The sequence below is a fragment of the Ambystoma mexicanum genome, chromosome 5p (genome assembly GCF_040938575.1).
Source record: "Ambystoma mexicanum isolate Mex_15411 chromosome 5p, UKY_AmexF1_1, whole genome shotgun sequence".
Lineage (NCBI taxonomy): Eukaryota > Metazoa > Chordata > Amphibia > Caudata > Ambystomatidae > Ambystoma > Ambystoma mexicanum.
In genome coordinates this window covers 922396597-922413286 of record NC_090930.1, presented here as the reverse complement: position 1 = coordinate 922413286, position 16690 = coordinate 922396597, and the positions used below count along the sequence as shown (strand labels likewise).

The 16690-nt window shown below is 42.3% G+C and overlaps 1 protein-coding gene across 1 annotated transcript in view; it reads right to left on the bottom strand.

The window, feature by feature from the left end:
- Window positions 1–16690, bottom strand: part of PDIA4 (protein disulfide isomerase family A member 4) — a 160956-nt gene that overhangs the window by 50153 nt on the left and 94113 nt on the right. The window contains exons 6-7 of the mRNA XM_069613345.1: window positions 15580–15738; window positions 14066–14217 (exon numbers count right to left, since the gene is read on the bottom strand). Of these exons, the coding sequence (XP_069469446.1) occupies window positions 14066–14217; window positions 15580–15738 (311 nt within the window). The remainder of the gene's footprint in view (window positions 1–14065; window positions 14218–15579; window positions 15739–16690) is intronic.

The window sequence follows — 16690 nt, the reverse complement described above, 5'->3', positions numbered from 1 at the left end:
TACAGTGCTCATGCTTGCCAATATCAGACCCACCACTTCCATCGGGGACACCCTCCCCTCGAAAATCATTCTCAAGCATAACATCTTTGCTCCATTTGTCACATGTAATATAAACGCCTATTTTGCGCACAACAGTGTGCCAACTGCCATTAAGGAAGTGGTGGTCACTTCTATTCTTAAAAAGCCTGGAGTTAGTGAGAAGGATCCCTTAAACATACACCCAATAACAAACACCCCTTTCCTTTTAAAGATACTAGATAAAGCAGCCACTAAAAACTGCAGACCCATTTTGAATCTCAGTGTTTCACTAAAAACAATCTGGTTTCCGCCGGAATGATGGTACTGAAACCATTACTAGATCTGCAAACTCAAACGTTAAGTAGTTTTGATGAGGGGAAAATGGGCCTGCTCGTCTTATTGGATCTCTCAGCGGCGTTTGATCTTCTTGATCACGCCAGGCAATTGGAAACCTTAGCTAAAGTTGGAAACTGTTCTACACACGCTGTAGCATGGTTTGACTCCTTTTTAGGTGAAAGAACATCAAAGATATGCTGGGCCATGGTATGTTCAGAGACTATTGAAATTAAGTACGGAGTACCACAGGGAGCCTGCATTTCCCCAATACTTCTATCTATATACGACTCCCGTGTGACAAACTGGAAAGGATGCGTTTCCATTTTACAAATTACATGGACGATTTCCAACCAGTCATTGAACTCAGTGGGGTTCACACTAAGGACACCAAAACACTCAACCACATCTACTCGGTCATCCAGGAGTGGAACTGGATGTGTTTAAACAGCTCTAAAACTGAGCTTATGGTCTTCGTATCTACCCAGGCTAGAAAGAAACTTGACCCATTCGATATAAAAGTGGTTGAAAGGGTAAAAACCCATGGCACCATTTTTGAAGCATCTTTAAATGCAGGTGCTCATGTCAAATATGCAACTAAAAGGCACTTATCATTTAAAAATTCTACGACAGATCAATTCCTTAATATCTTGCAACAATTGAGACTTTGGTCCGGGCCATAATTATGCCCCGCTTGGATTACTGCAACGCCTTATTGAATGGGGCAGACAAAGGGAACATTCAAATATTGCAGATAATCGAGAACAATGCCATCAGAATAATTTTCAATGCAACAAAAAGAGCACATCTCACAGTATCGTAAGAAGCTTCACTGGCTACCAATAGAAAAAATTCAATTCAAGACACTGACCCTTACGCATAAGTGTGTGCATGGAGAGGCCCCACTATATCAGAAACAAACAGTCCAAGCAGGTCTCTGCGCTCTAGTGCTTCACACCTCCCGATCATACCACAGATCAAAAGAGAATCAGGCACATCTTTCCCCGCTTCTGCTGTAAAAAACTGCAATAAACTCTCCATACCAATGCGAACAGAAGCAAACTGAGGTTTTAAGGAAAAGCCTGAAAACAACCCTGTTTGAGTAAACCAGTCATCAAATCCTATATGTCGTAAGTTTTGCGCTCTGATGCCCATGGGCTATGGCGGGTATAAATAAATCCAGAGGAAGTTAAACGCAAGCTATGGTCTAAGGACTGGGTAGACAACCAGCAATTGAGGAAACATTACACCCTATTGTCATATGTAAATCACGAGAAGAGGTCCTATAACATGACCCAGAAATATTTAGCAAAATTCCATAGTCCCTATTACCGCTACCATTTTGTGTGTGTCCGGATAAGTGCTAGTGGCCTGTAAGCAAGTAGACAATGTTGAGTGCTCTTGTTGGTTTTGCCAAAAAAGAACAAACAATGGAAATCCTGAAACACATTTATATCTTGTGTGGGCTTGACACAACTGAGAACGAGGTACTTGGGGAGATTCATGAATAACCTGAATACTGAGGATGCAGAAATCTGGTGGCAGATGCTTCTATGGGGTGAACATTTCCTGTGGATTGTTGCTGGGATACAATTCTTATATTAAGATTTTGAAAGTAGGGGAATTGTTAAGCCGAATGCACACCGCAAAGGATTGGTGAAATATTGCATGATTTTCTCTTGATACTAGCATGTTTTATGATTAATTACAGTGCTCGATTTTTAATGCATTGATACAAATTTTAATACTGTGGTTTTCTGTACTTTGATTTTGTGAAAGGTTTGTAATAAACCACAACACTTAACAGGCATTTTTAAAAAAGGTTTATTAATTCCCTGAGAGGAGTCTGTTTGGATGCCTTTTGGGCGAGAATTATGTCAGCTAGGCAAGTGAACTTATCTTTAGCTTTAATAGATTTTTTAAGTACATTTTGAATATTCTTTATGAAGGTTCCAAGGATTTTTAATGTTGAGAAAGAGCAGTGTATTTTGTCTTTAATTCAAGAGCATATTGGGTAAACTACCTTGCTGTCGTTCAAATAAATTGTGTATTTAGTGATTCATTTTGAAATTTGTTTAGGAATTAAATGGACTTGGATCAATTGTTAGTTATTTAATGTATAAAAGGTTATTTTTGTAACCAAAATACAATGAAAAAATATAAAGCAAGGAACTGAAAAGGGGAGGTAACTTAGAAAGTCATACCTGATGGGTTCTAGGCAGACCTCTGCAGTTGGATTAACGAGGTCTATTACACATTCATTCACACAGTCATCACATGAAAAGCAGGAATGTTCCAATAGGCCCTTCAAGGGTAAAATCTTTCAAAAGGATACTCAAAGTCTCTGATATTCTCAATACTCAAACCGTGCAGCATTTACCACACCCTCAAAGTCGAAATAAATACTCCTACTATACAGCCACAGGCAACAAATAAAACCACATTGCTTTCAGGTCGCTAAACTATGTGGACTGGAGGTTCCAGGATCACATCTACCAGTGGAAAAATAGTTATGGCATTCGGGTACTTTTAGTCAGGGAGTGCCACTTCTTCGTAACTTAAAAGGTTGTACCTGCAGCACCGAGCATAAAAAAGGTTGCTTGAAGGAGCAAAAAGAATTTAAAACCCAGTACTAACTCTCCATTAAACACCTCTATAACTCATGCTCCCCAATACAACAGGCCGCAGGGACCAAACCAGCATTTCCCCAAGTGTTTACGCCAAGCAATAGTGTAAAAGCAATGGCACGTCCATGAGGGGATGGCTATATGGAGGTGTGAAGGAGGAAGAGCTACAGCCTAAGAGTATGGTTATTTGTTCCTTTTGTCCATTTGCTATCCCTCCTTCCATTGGCTTGTGGAAAAATTACACAAGAAAACATTTGGGGTGAGTGAGCAGGTGCAACACAACAGGTGGTTAAATTAATAGGTTACAGTACTACATGGCCGAAAGAGGCTTCTCACCTGATAACATCCAGATAATGGTGCATAGAGAACACCTACGAAACAGCCAATGTGTTTACAATTCACAGCAAGTGCTTTGTAAATCTCAAAAGGAAGTCGGAGAGGACTTTCGGAACGTAGGACAGAACTATGTTTAAGCCCACTTTATCCTCATGGATAACCATATAAGGCTCCTTATAGCCTTTCATCTCGCTAAGACAAATGGTAGACGTGACTGCCAGAGGGAGCCCGTTCCAGAAGAGGAAGTCAAGGGCACAGGAAGACCTAGTATCAAATGGTTTCCTCATTAGAAAATCCAGATTCAGATGAGTGCAGGGGGATGAAAGCAAAGCAGATGGTGATATCCAATTGCCAAATTTTGCCACCGAGGAGATTCTCCCACTGTTCACATAGGTAATGCTAACCAAAAGAAGTTTTCACAAGTCAATGTTAATGCCAGTACCAGCCACATGAGCCAAGAATTACATGGCCGTAGGGTTATGTTTTTTCTCTAGTGCCCAATCAGGGAAGCACATCCACACGCGTTTGTACCCATTGCTCAGAATCCCTAATAGTCGCACAGGTAATATGAATGATGGGCCCTGAAATTCTCCTCAGGTACCAGGCTCTTAAGTTGATCAATGGTAAGGAGGAGTCTGAGATCAATCCTTTCTCCGAAGATAGTTTGAAGAATAACATCAGATCCAGGCGTACCCAGTCTAATAATTACGATAACACTGAACTGGCCACAGCAATTCTTGCAATCTACTTCTTTTGTCAGAGAAGAACCTTAACTTCTGTGGATTCTTGTGCATCATTGTTAGGTTTGATTTTAATATTTATGCTAAATCTCCCTCACCTGCGAGAACCCCAGCACTTTTTGCTTGACTTGTGGATTATCTTTCTATGTGAGTTAGTGGGAACCTTTTCCACCCCACTCACCCTCTTTTACTATTTTCACGACTCTCCATATCTCGAATCATACTTTCATATAAAACTTCTACATTTTAGCACTTTCTGTGCATTGTTGCTGGCAAGCCCTTTGGACTTCCCTTATTTTCTCTTGGGTACCGTGTGTGAACTAATGTCCCCAAAGGTAGAAGGATACTTTATATCTTTTCTACAATCCCCAATATTCGATCAGCACACCCCACCTTATGCAGGGTGCTGAAGGGTTACATAGTGGCCCCTTACCTTTACTAACCTTGCAGAACACATTCTCAAGGGTATAAAGGATGGTTTTTGTCCTCTATTTTATATTGAGAGATCAGCACAGACCACCTTACGTGGAGTGCCGAGGGGATCCACTGTATCCCTTTTCTCACTGCTCCTGTAACATTTCTGTTTGTGACAAGCATACCTTAATGGCTGGTGGCAGTGATGTGTGTGATTTTCACTCACAGTCTGTCAACCCAGCAGTGCTAATGCACATCTATAATGGTAGCTGCATTCTTTTTTTGCCATTTTTCATGTGCTTGTCCTTTCTTGGTCCTTCCGCATCCTGGGAGGGGGGGGGGGGGGGGAGATCCTGGGTTGATTTTTGTCTTCAGTGGAACACTTTGTGAAGCCAGCTGAGGCACCAGTTTGTCTGATGACAAGAAATGAGGGAGGAGTTTGAAACCTCAGTCCTTTGTCTTCTGGCATGCCTGCCTGGAACTAGTCCAAACTGGGAGGCTGGCTTTCCTAAAAGGACAGCCATCCCCCAAAGTTTGAATGTAGCATGTGTACTGATTCATGACAGCATGTGGCTGGGTTCCTGGATAAATGGACCTGGAGGATGAACACAAGTCAACCACTGGACCTGAATCCGATGAGGAAGAGAAGACACCTGTAGCTGATTCAAGCAGCTGTATATGCCTGCTGTGTAACCACTGCCAGTGACAGGAGTCCCGAAGACGACACCAACCCTTGGACTGGTGGGACCAATCGTTCTTAAGAACACCTGCATTTTGAGCTATCCCATGACAAGCGGTGTCCTTCCAGGCTGAAAAACACCAATACCCTGGGACCTCGAGGCGGAGTGCTGTGCAACGTCTTCCCGTGAACAAATCTCCCTGAAACTTTGGTGTACTCCCGCTAGACCTCCAGAAGCAAGATTCCACAAGAATTCTGGACTGATATCAAGGCAAATCGATCAGATGACTACAGTTCTTCATCTGGTACCTAGAAAAGGGTGCCACATCCACAGCTGCGAGAAGCACCGAAGAATCCTCTGCTGGGAGCCTTTCCTCTTGACTGGTGCTGCAATTTTCCAACCAGTGTCCTTTTTTATCACCACGACCAAGAATCCAGAGACTGGGCACTGTGCTGCTGCCTCGTGAAGGCATCCATCTGCAAGCTCTTCACTGGTGAGGTACTGTGTGGCTTGAGGTAATACTTACCCCTAAAGCCGTTGTGTTGCTCCTGTGTGGCTAGGGTGGAGATTCGTGTAATTGGGAGCTCATCCATACCTTTCGACCATGACCAACGCTGAAACACATGTAAAGAGCCTTCTATGAAGTCCCTGAACACTAGTACCAACTCTAAAATTTGCTACTTATTAGGCGAGAAATGTTCTGGATCTCAGACTTTGTTTGTACCTTCTCCTGTCCTGCCTACAGCTGGCACCTTGACGACTAGTGTCCCCTTATGCCTCTGAGAACACGGATTGGGGGAAGGACTTCTAAAGCATAAGGCCTCTGTGAAGAAAATATACATTGTTGTTTACTGAATATCCCAGAAATAGAATAAGGTACAAGTGTTGCAAAGTTATTACTTACCTGTGAATTGTGTTCCACTATTCTAGAAAGTAATATTTTTGCTAACTGTATATTCCTGAAACAGAACGAGTTACATAAGTGGCCAAGTACTTACTTGCAATGTTAGTGGTATAATTGAATTATTCCTGAAACAGAATAAGTGTAATAGTTTACTACAAAAAGGTTTTTACTCACCTTGAATTGCATGCTGCTATTCTAAATGTGTTATACACTTTGGTTTACTTAGCAGAAGTATTGAGTTGGTTTTTATATTGTATTCATGACTTAAATAGTACTTTGCTTTCTAAATAATTCTCTTTGCCTGTGTATATATTAAATAAACCATTTTTTTTTACAATATGCCAGTGTAAAAGTGTTTCTTCGGACCATATGTATGCTGCAAGTTCTTTGCATGTTCCTACAGCCCTTTCTCCTGTTCGGTAAGAATGAGTGCAGTCCAACTGCTGTGGGACTACACAAGACTTTTTAGGTAACCCACCTTTTAATGTAGGCCTGTACTACACAAGTTGGTATTGTGACTGAGCAGCCAGGTTTATCTTAAGAGGGGTAATGTGAGATGTAGAGCTGTGCGATGAAACCAGTAAATACAAGTATCCAATTAGACACAAAGTTACATAATAAAGTATTTATTTATACACAAAGATATTTAAAGCATTCTTTAAAAAACTGTAAAAAGCTGTAACATAACTTCTCAGTTAGGATTCAATTAAAAAAGTGAATAAAGCAGGCAAGTTATGAATTCATACGTTACACGTGCTCTAGCACCCAGAGGTGATGTCATTTGAGGTCAGTATAGCATTTATATAGCATCACCTTTGCAATAATGAGTTTGTCAAGGAGGGAAAGGTTAGATCAGAACAGACTGATAAGTGATAACAGTTAGATTCTCCCAGAGGGATGCAAGCAGTCTATTATCCCAGCATTAAAGTTCAAGATTTAACACCTGTAAGAGAACACGCACTGCTAAAGCCAATAGGTTCAGAAGCATGCCTTTAGGGAGCCAGGACAGCCGAAATCAATGGACAAAGTCAAACTTCTGATGCTCTTCTTAGAAATAGGTTCGTGAATAGTCAGTGTTCAAAAGAGAAATTACAGCAAATCAAGAGGAGTCACCTTTAGAAAGCACACGCTGCAAGGCTGATGCAGTACGTTGAGGTCAACTTAGTGTAGGGTTAAATCGCACTCCCAAAAGGTAGGAAGTGCCCCATAATGGCAAAAGGATAAAATACCCAGAGCCCCACAGTACCCTGAAAATGAAGAAAGTGTTCCAGCTGGTTGCCTTCACAATGCAATGCAGTAGACCCTCGTTCCTGGTCCTTGGTCCGAAAGAGAGGACGGCTGGTAGGCTCCTGCGGAAGCACTCTAGTGTCTCGGCAGCAATGGATTTCCGTTGATTCAGCAGCTTTGTGGTTTTTGTGCCTTTTTCTCAGCACCAATGAAGAAAGAAAAGCTCTGGTTAGGATTTCCTTGATCCCTCGGTCCTGGACTCTGGTGAGGGGACTCTGGACGTGGATTTCTTGCTTATGTAGGATCCTCTGGATGCCCAAGAAGATCTGTCTGGATTCAGACTTCGGAAGACAATGCACAAACAAGTGGTCGAGGTACCCTGGGAATTGGGCTTCTGCAGCCTTGGAAAGTCGCAGCAGGTTGGGTGTTGCGCCAAAATAGTTTGTCTCATGGCTAGTTGGTCCCACCAGCCTAAGGGAGTAAGTCGTCCTTTACGGGTCTTCCCTGTCAATTTGAAAACTGGGTCAGCACAGCTGCAGGGCTTCACCAGGAACTTCGCAGTCCAGGAGGGTGCTGCTGGCATCCATCGTCTTCTGCTTTGGATGTTGTCCTCCAGTGGTCGACTGCTTCTATGCCAAAAACCTCGCTTTTTATCCAAGTTCACATTCATTCACAACCCTAGGCTGTCAATCACACAGCAGGGTGGCCGTCATCCAGGATAGCCAGCCGGCCAATAGGAACTGGTTTCACTCAGGCACACTTCAAGACAAAGGACAGGGACGTTTTGGGACACCTCCCTCACTTCCTGCCTTTCCAGACACTAGAACCTGGACGGGTTTCAGGGCTGAAGCCCGCCAAAGGCAACGCACACAAATGACACAAACCTGATGCAAACGGGGTAAAAGACTCGAAGAAACCAACTAAAAAGAAATGGCAAAAAAAGAAGGCTGGGGCCATTTTGAGAAAATGGTCACCCTTGGGTGCAGCACTGCAGCTGAGGTATTAGCTTGCAGATGCACGTCACTAGGTAGTAAAAAAGAAACCACTGCCACTAGCCATTCAAGTGAGTTAATGTAGCAAAATGAAACATGAGACTGTTAAAGGAATTACTATGTAGCCCCCCAGCAATCAACATAGGGTGGTGTGTGCTGGACGCTTAAAGTTATGGTAAGTAAAACAGGGGTCATCTTACTATTCTTGGGACCAGCACTTCACCCAAGAAAACAGGGACCTCAGTGGTACTGCACAGAAGGTGCAGTGTCAACAATGATGGATATAGAAAATCAGTCAGAAAAACATAAGTGAGAAAAAGGTCCCAGTCCCTCAGGAGTAAAGTTTTTAAAACCCGGAGTCCAGCAAACGATATGGGGTCTAAGGATAAAGGGAATTGGCACAGAAATGAAAATTCTCCCCAAGATCTCCCTTCTAAGATCAGCCAGGCTGCTCGGTCATAGCTAGAGTTGGAGTTTCTCTATTGCCCAACGTATAGTCTTCTAAAAAGTCTTACTTTGTTGTACTTTAGAAAAACTGTCCTAACACTCAACAATGTCGGAGGTACGGCATAGCAGTACTTGACCAACTAATCCAGAAGGAAGGCATGTCCCAAACCACTAATGCATTTAGACTTTCCTATTCAGGAAACACTGCATCCTGCAAATACTCATTTGCTGCAACACACATTAAGAAGTGTTAGTTAGGGTTTTCTCGGTAGGCTGATCAATGCTTCCATTTCTCATTGTCCCCAAATCTGTGAACTCTAACCTCACAGCATGTTCTGGGCTATATGCCCCAGCAGGATAATCTAGCTGCTTCTTTTACTACCTTATGGGTTACACCCCCCCATTGTCACCTTGCATCTCCAACTCTTATGGTCTTGGCGTTTTGGCAAAGCCATCTGTTCTCTCCTATTACCGCTAACAAACTAACTCTGGAACTCCAGAATAACTCAACGCTGGCCTGTTTCCTCCTTACATTGCGACATGGCATTATTATTATTATTAGAAACGTTTATAAAAAGGTTCTAAGAAAAAAAAAGAAACCGAAGCATTTCAGGGGCGCGCACACAACAAAAACCACACCCCATTAGTGTTTAAACATTCACCAATGTAGAATATAAAAACGTATACAAGACTGCACCCAAATTACAGGATTCCAAGAGCAGTCCTCCGACCTAACCACTAGGTTAAAAAAAAACAGGAACTGGCAGCTGGGGAACTGGGGCCTGTTCTATAGCGGAGCATGGGTTACCAGGTGTGAAACAAAGGTTAGTGTACTAGGGTCCCATATTCTTTTTGCTTCTTCATGCAGCAATTCTACAGGCGTTCTAACAAACCGGGAAGGTTGGGAAGGTGGCAAGCCAATGGACAAATGCAAATGTGAAGCTAGAAGGACATTCTCCGACATCCCAAAGAGGATGTACATCGACTGCAGTGCCACTTTTAATCCAGCACCACCTGCTAAGCGCCCTCTTGGAAAGGTTAAACAAAGTCCATCTGAGTTACCATTCTCGCAGATATCTAGTACTTGGAGGGAACGTTTTGTCTACATTTCTAATGTAGACTTTTTCCCAGCTCCCAACCTCTGCAGACCTGCGTTGGTACCCCATATTCTATTGGCAACCCCCTTTCCCTTCACCCTGACCCGTCACTGCTACCACCTATGTTTTCCATTGCATTCTCTTAATATGCAACAACTCCTTGGCATTCCATCGCCCCAATGCTCCTATATTTCAGAAAACTATTAAAGCCAATGTTGCTCAAACTGTTCTCTTCTAGTGCCCTAACCATAGTAAGCCAGTAAGCGTGCATACCATCACTGCCTACGAAGTCCATATTCCCAACTTTTCATTATGTGGAAATTTGCCAATCCGAAGTACAGCACACTGCTGCTCCCCAGCTAGGTTTGCACAAAAGAAAAACCTTACATACCTTATGGAAATCCTCCAAATCCTAAAGCAGGGGGAAAATGTGCATTGAAGCGGGGGAAAAGTTATGCTGGTTATCAATCCAATACGGAACCTAACCAAACTTCTTAATGAAGAAACAAACTCCACAGAACTAAACATCCAACCCAGTGACAATAATGAGCGTCAGCACAAAGACCAACCAAAGACACAGCCAAAGACCAAACAGCCCGCAATAAACAAAGATACACTGCAACTTAAACACCAATTAACAAACTCACCCAAAACACTGACCAACCAATTGCCAACAATGCAACTATGACAAATGGTGACAGTAGCGATGCACACAGCAGGCCACAATCCAGATGCAATCTTTGCCAACAAAAATCTGATCACAACAGCACCCCAATCCATATACTATGGAACGTCTACCTCACCATATGCTTCGTTATCCAAGCACCATAAACAACATACATCAACTTCCCATATAGCCCTCCAATCTGGAAAAGAAACTGAGAACCATCAATAGTGTGGACCTTAAAGTGAAATCGGAAGCCACAAAATCAATCACCACCCTAGAAGGAATTGGCATAGAAGAAAGAACAGAATCCTAAACTGGATCAGGAAAGCAATAGTGAAAACGCACCGGAGAAACCTTTCAACACATCAAGGAAGAAAACTGTGGCAAGATGGTTCACACCACACCCCATAGCAATAAAAAAAATAGTAACAAAAAAATAAAAAACAAAAAAACAAGAAACTAGAACAAAAATGGAGGAAAAGCTATGAACAAGATGAAAAAAACCACTACATATCAAACACAGATTAGACTATACAAAAGACTCAATGCGCAAAAGAAACACTACAATGAGCAGATTGCTAAATAAAGCAACACTCGGAAATAACTATCTTAAACGAGATGAGAAACCCAACTAGATGCAACAACGCGTCAGTCTCTACACAACTGTGCGATGACCTCGCGGACCACTTTGACAAAAACAGCATCCAGCAAATCATATAAAGTAAGCCAAACTACCAATCCGCCCACCTCAACCAAACGACACTGTAATATACCAGGCTGAACCTCTTACAACAAATCTCAAGAGATTACTTCAACAGCCCGATGAATAAAAGCAACAGCAGGTTCTCCAGCATATCCCTGCCCACCAGACCTCTACAAAGCTATCCTAGTACAGAGAACACCGGCAGAATACTACCGCAGCCACTTCAACCTCTCACTAGCAACCAGAACAATGTCACAAACCTTCAAATTACCTGCATCAAAACGCTCCTCAACGATACATCGGGTAAAGTGGAAGACCTCTCAAACTATAGACCCATCTCAAACATTCCATACCCGGCAAAACTACAGACATCTTTTTTACAAACAAATCTCTGAATACGTCGAAAACAATTGGCTATTAGATCAGGCACAAGTAGGTTTCAGAACCATGAGAGGAACGGAGACCGCATATGGGATGATCTAAAAACCAACTCAAACTTCAACAGAAACTCAGCATTAATTGTACTCTCTCTGCAGCCTTCGACACTGTCAACCACAACACCCTCATTAAAAGACCAGAAGACATAAGGATCAGTAACACAGCCCTTCTCTGGTTAAAATCATTTCTGACAGAAAGAACAGAAACATGGCTAGCACCATTCAAATCTACACCTCAGAATACAACATGTGGCACACTCTTGCCCCCTCACCATTCCACCCAAATTAACACTGGAAAGATTTAATGAAAAGGAACTTGCATTTTACAATGAAGACAAAATGAGAGACAGCGAAAAGATTAAATACATGCAGCTACAGTACCTCTCAGACCGACCAACATTTTGTCAAAACCTAATGAGCAAACTAGACCTCAAGTGCTCCCCATCCCCCATGAAAAAAGACGAGCACAAAAAAAGAAAAATTAAGTTTACTTTGGGTAGAAATTGAAGGAACTGCATTAGGTGCTCGGGATGCAGACCGCAAATGTGGATAAACTAATTTTGCCTACAGGGCAATTGACTTGCTGAAGGAGGTTTGAGACTTTTTGCAGCATATCCAGATATTGGCCCAATGTTGCATCCTCTCACCCCCAATGGCTTGAGAAGTCCTTCTGTGAAGGGGTCAGATTTCATACTGTTGCTAATCAGTTCTCGGTAGCCTGCGGCATCTCCCATACAGGCCCACCCCTCTAAACTTACAGAATTCCCATATTTAGCCTTTCCATATTTCTACCTGCCTCCACTTGGAAGGAAGGGGGACAAAAATATATAGTAGCATGTGGTACACTGGTGAGATGACAAAGGAATGGTCACTATACCTCAAAGTAGTTAGCTAAAACTATACAGCCTTTGGACGTGCCAAGTGGACTTCGATGCAGAAAGTCCTTGGATTGAATAACATTGGAGAATTTTAGTACCCTGCTTAATATTCAATTTCATCACAGCAGCCAAGATAAAGTGGCCATGGAAAGTAAGCATACCTTTGTCTTAAGAGGTTCTGCATAACAATAGAAGATTAGCGTGCACAGATGGGCCACTCCCTCCAACTCTTTGTGCTTTAGTTAGTAAATCCCTTCTTCCTCTGGCCCTGGACGAAAAGGAATGCAGATCGAAATCTCCACTATCCTCGAAGGAGAATTTCTTAGCAAATGGGTAGGACATGTGAAGCCTATTCCATTGCCCAAACTATAGATCAAAATCGCCAATTCTCTGTATTGATTGGCCAGGAAACTTGCATCAAGGGCTACCCTTTATTCTCTAGATAGAAAGTGCATAACATGACGTTTCTTAAGGTAAACTGGCATCTAAAGATGGGAATCTTATACCCTAGTACAGTGTTTCTAAGCGCAGTATGAATTTACAGTTCGAGAGCTGGACAGTCGGCAAACCTTTCCGTCACAAAAACTTTGTAAGTGCGGTTTTTAGGATTCAAATTCAGAAATGTGCACAATGAAGCTGCAAGGTGGTGACACCAAGGGGTATTGCTGAAAAAGGCCATTCATTTTGCTGTGTGGACCCCATTGTAGACCACAACATGGAAATTCATTCCAGCTAACCAAACTTATGTTCTTGGGAGAAAGCCCATATTCATAACTTTCTACAAACAGGTTTTTGGCACCAACATTTATTCCCACATAGCTAGCATGGTGGACTGAAAATACCACTTATTTCATGGCTGTGATTTAGAACACCATTTTTGGTGCTGGTCATAAAAGAACAGCTGCACTAAACAGGTTAGGTGGCTGAGGAAGGCTCCAGGTCAATGTCAACCAGAATAGGAGGATGGATAAAAGCTCCTCTGGTATTAGGGTATGCACAAGCCAAGTTTAAACAGACTACCCATAGCTCGTCTGGCAGCATAGATAGCCTGCCACCACAGAGACTTTGCAAAATGATTGTAGAGACAAATGAGTACTATTGTGCCAGTGTACTGCAGCTCCCCTTCCACAAACCTCAGAAGTTGGATGGTCAATGGCACAAATAAATGTAAATGTCGGCATCCTGTAGATCCTACAAATTAAGAAAGCGGAAAACTGCCTTTACAACTGGAGGACAATATTGGAAAAGGAGTGGTCTTAAATGTGTCCATTGAAGGCACCCAGTTCAGCATGAAAGCATCTGAAGTATCCATGTGTGCCAATCCTGCAACAGACGATCATACAATGTTTGTAAAGGGCAGAAAAGTTGGCTCGCCAACTATTGTACTTTTAACGTTCCTAGAAGTGTTTCAACAGGAACAGGACAGATAGGGCACAATTTGCACACCTCCATTTGTTTAGAGTACTTCCCTTTTTATAAAAGTATTAAACGCTCGACTTACTAGAAAAACAGGTTTTATTTGAATAATCAAAATGTACATAACTGCATAAAAAGAGACCACTCACTTTAAAGTTCAGAGTATGCATCTTTGGCTCATATTTTGAATGGAACTTGTCAGGCTGCATCACCAGCAGTTTCCCTGTGGACACTTTCAAGAGCTTCACAATTTCACTGCTGAACGTGTGGTGGAACTTGTAGTCTTCTCGCAGGTTGTTTGCTGTAAAAAAGCAATTACTTTAGCCACGTTGTCGATGGAAGACTACCCACTTCTTAACAGTGCACCCCACATCTTTCCGCACAAGGATCTTCCCAGAGCTGGTAATTTGCATCTCAAGTTTATGTTGTTTATGTTTATGTTTATTCATTTGATAATGCACACCAAGCCCTTGGGCATTAGGGCGCAGCAGTACAAGAAGTCTCAAAACTTAGTTACAGTGCCTGTCACAGGCTAGTGCATACATGTGAATACAATGTATAAAACAGTGTATGAAACAGTACAGACGTTTGCCATTCGAGGAGCATGGAGGGTATAACTGATCAAATAAATGACAAGGTCAGGCTTAACATTGCAGGTAAATTAGAGAACACCTGCGGCTACGGCTATGGACAAATCAGTCCGGTGTATAAGTTGCATTAGTGATGTTGGGTGCAAAGGTTGTCCGAAGGGCAATGGGGAGAGGTAGCTATGCGTCATTAGTATGAAGCCATTTGAGAGCATTGATTCTGAAGCTAGCGAAAGGGAGGGGACGTCTGAGGTCAATTGGGAGTGTATTCTATGCTTGCGCAGTACAAGATTGAACTATTCAGCTAGCTTTTGTTAGCTATTTTGCTGGCTTTCAAATAATCACATAACTAAAATTGATCTCGTGTTCCCTAATCTGGTCCACTCCAGTTTCATAACACCAGAGAAAGACGAAGACATGTGCAAGCACTAGGTTAAAACATGAAAAGCACAATACTTATCAATACAAAATGAAAGTAAATAAAGGCTAGATTATTCACCTTCAATTTTACATTGCCCAGAATGATATTAGTCTCCAAAGGGTGGGCAATTTGTCAGCAATGCATCAACAAGCAACTAGGGGAGGAAACCGGGGGAAATCACATAACCCAGTCTCGGGTAGGGTGGAAAGCAGAGTGTGTGTGGACCAAGGTGTTAGGCAGGAGCCACCCTGTTAGTGGAGTTTCAATGTGCAATTACTTAGTATGAATCTATACCACCCCTCCACCCCCGAGTATACATCTGGGAAGGTCAGTAAAGACCGGGCTAATTTTATGAATGGAATGACAGGAGTATGAGCCTGAGGCGGTCATGTATGGGCTTGCATTGAACAAATGCTTTACATGAATTAGTCAGCAAACTGTAATACCGCTGTTGGCTTTGCCAACTTTCAAACACTGAAAAAAGGAACAAATAAGCGAGTCCATGGTTAGACCAGTACAACTACTTACGTAAACTCCTTGATCCAGTGGGGTTAAAAAACAAAATTCAAAACCACAAATGATAGCAGACAAATTCCTTCTGAAGCTCTTGAACAGTTGTAGCTCATTTCAATCTGCCAATAATGTTGTCACTTACCGGCATCCTGATACAGCTGATAAGCCGGATCCTTCTCACTATCAAACACGCCAATGATCACAACATCATCACCGTCCTTCAGAAACTCCTGCACTTGCTTGGCAGCTTGTATCTGCTTGGAAGGGGGACCAGATTGCTCAATCATATAATCGACAATGCCTGGATTAAAGATAAAATTAAGGAGTGTCTTCATCACGAGAAAGAATTAAAGGGCTAAACTACAAGGAATGACTAATTTGTGAGGACCAATAAGAGTTAAGATTAATACACAAGAGCTAGGTAGTGAAGACAACTTTCCCCATACATGTACAAAATTCTGCACCGCCCCATCCCCTTTTTAAACAAACCTGTTTATGGGGTGGAAGGCAAGCCCAGTTCCCTCACACCTGATGTTTCTACACCTTTCCCTGCCAACCCCTCAATTTAGTTCTCTCGGGAACGCGTTCTTATAGTCACTCCATCAACAGGTCATACACGCAGAACCAGACCCATGTGTTAAAAGATGAATGCACCCCATCCATTATTCGCTTTGCCTATGTACTAACTTCCGGTATGGGTTGACCACACCCATTACAAAAAACAGTACTGTGCACAAATAACATGGTTCCAGTTTTTAGTCAAACATGGACTTTGGCTCAGTGGTCTTAAATGTGTTCTAATAGTATTTCAGAATGTGCCAGTTATCGCTGACTAGCAACCTCCACACACTATGCTCAAAGTAAATTTGTACTGAGTATTACACATGCAGCCCAATATCAATATTTTATTAAACGTATACATTGCAAATCTTTGATTTTGAACATTAATATAACTGTATACATTCTTGTTAGACCAAGTAGAGGGTTGGCTGGCCTGACGTTTGAAGGCAATAAGCCTTTTTGCTCGAATTACCTTGCTAAACTCATCTTAGAGGCACCGAAAAAGTTTATTTTTCAAGCACACATGTTCACAGCCATGTTAGTGCAAAGAAGGGCCACCATTGACCCAAAACGGTGGCTTCATTTTTCGCCAGTTCTTCTCCTTTCTTGGTTCTTCTGCTGTCCTGGTTGGGGGAGGTACTAGTTTGATTTTTGCCTTTGGCGGGAATCCTTTGGGAATCCCGCCAAGGTTC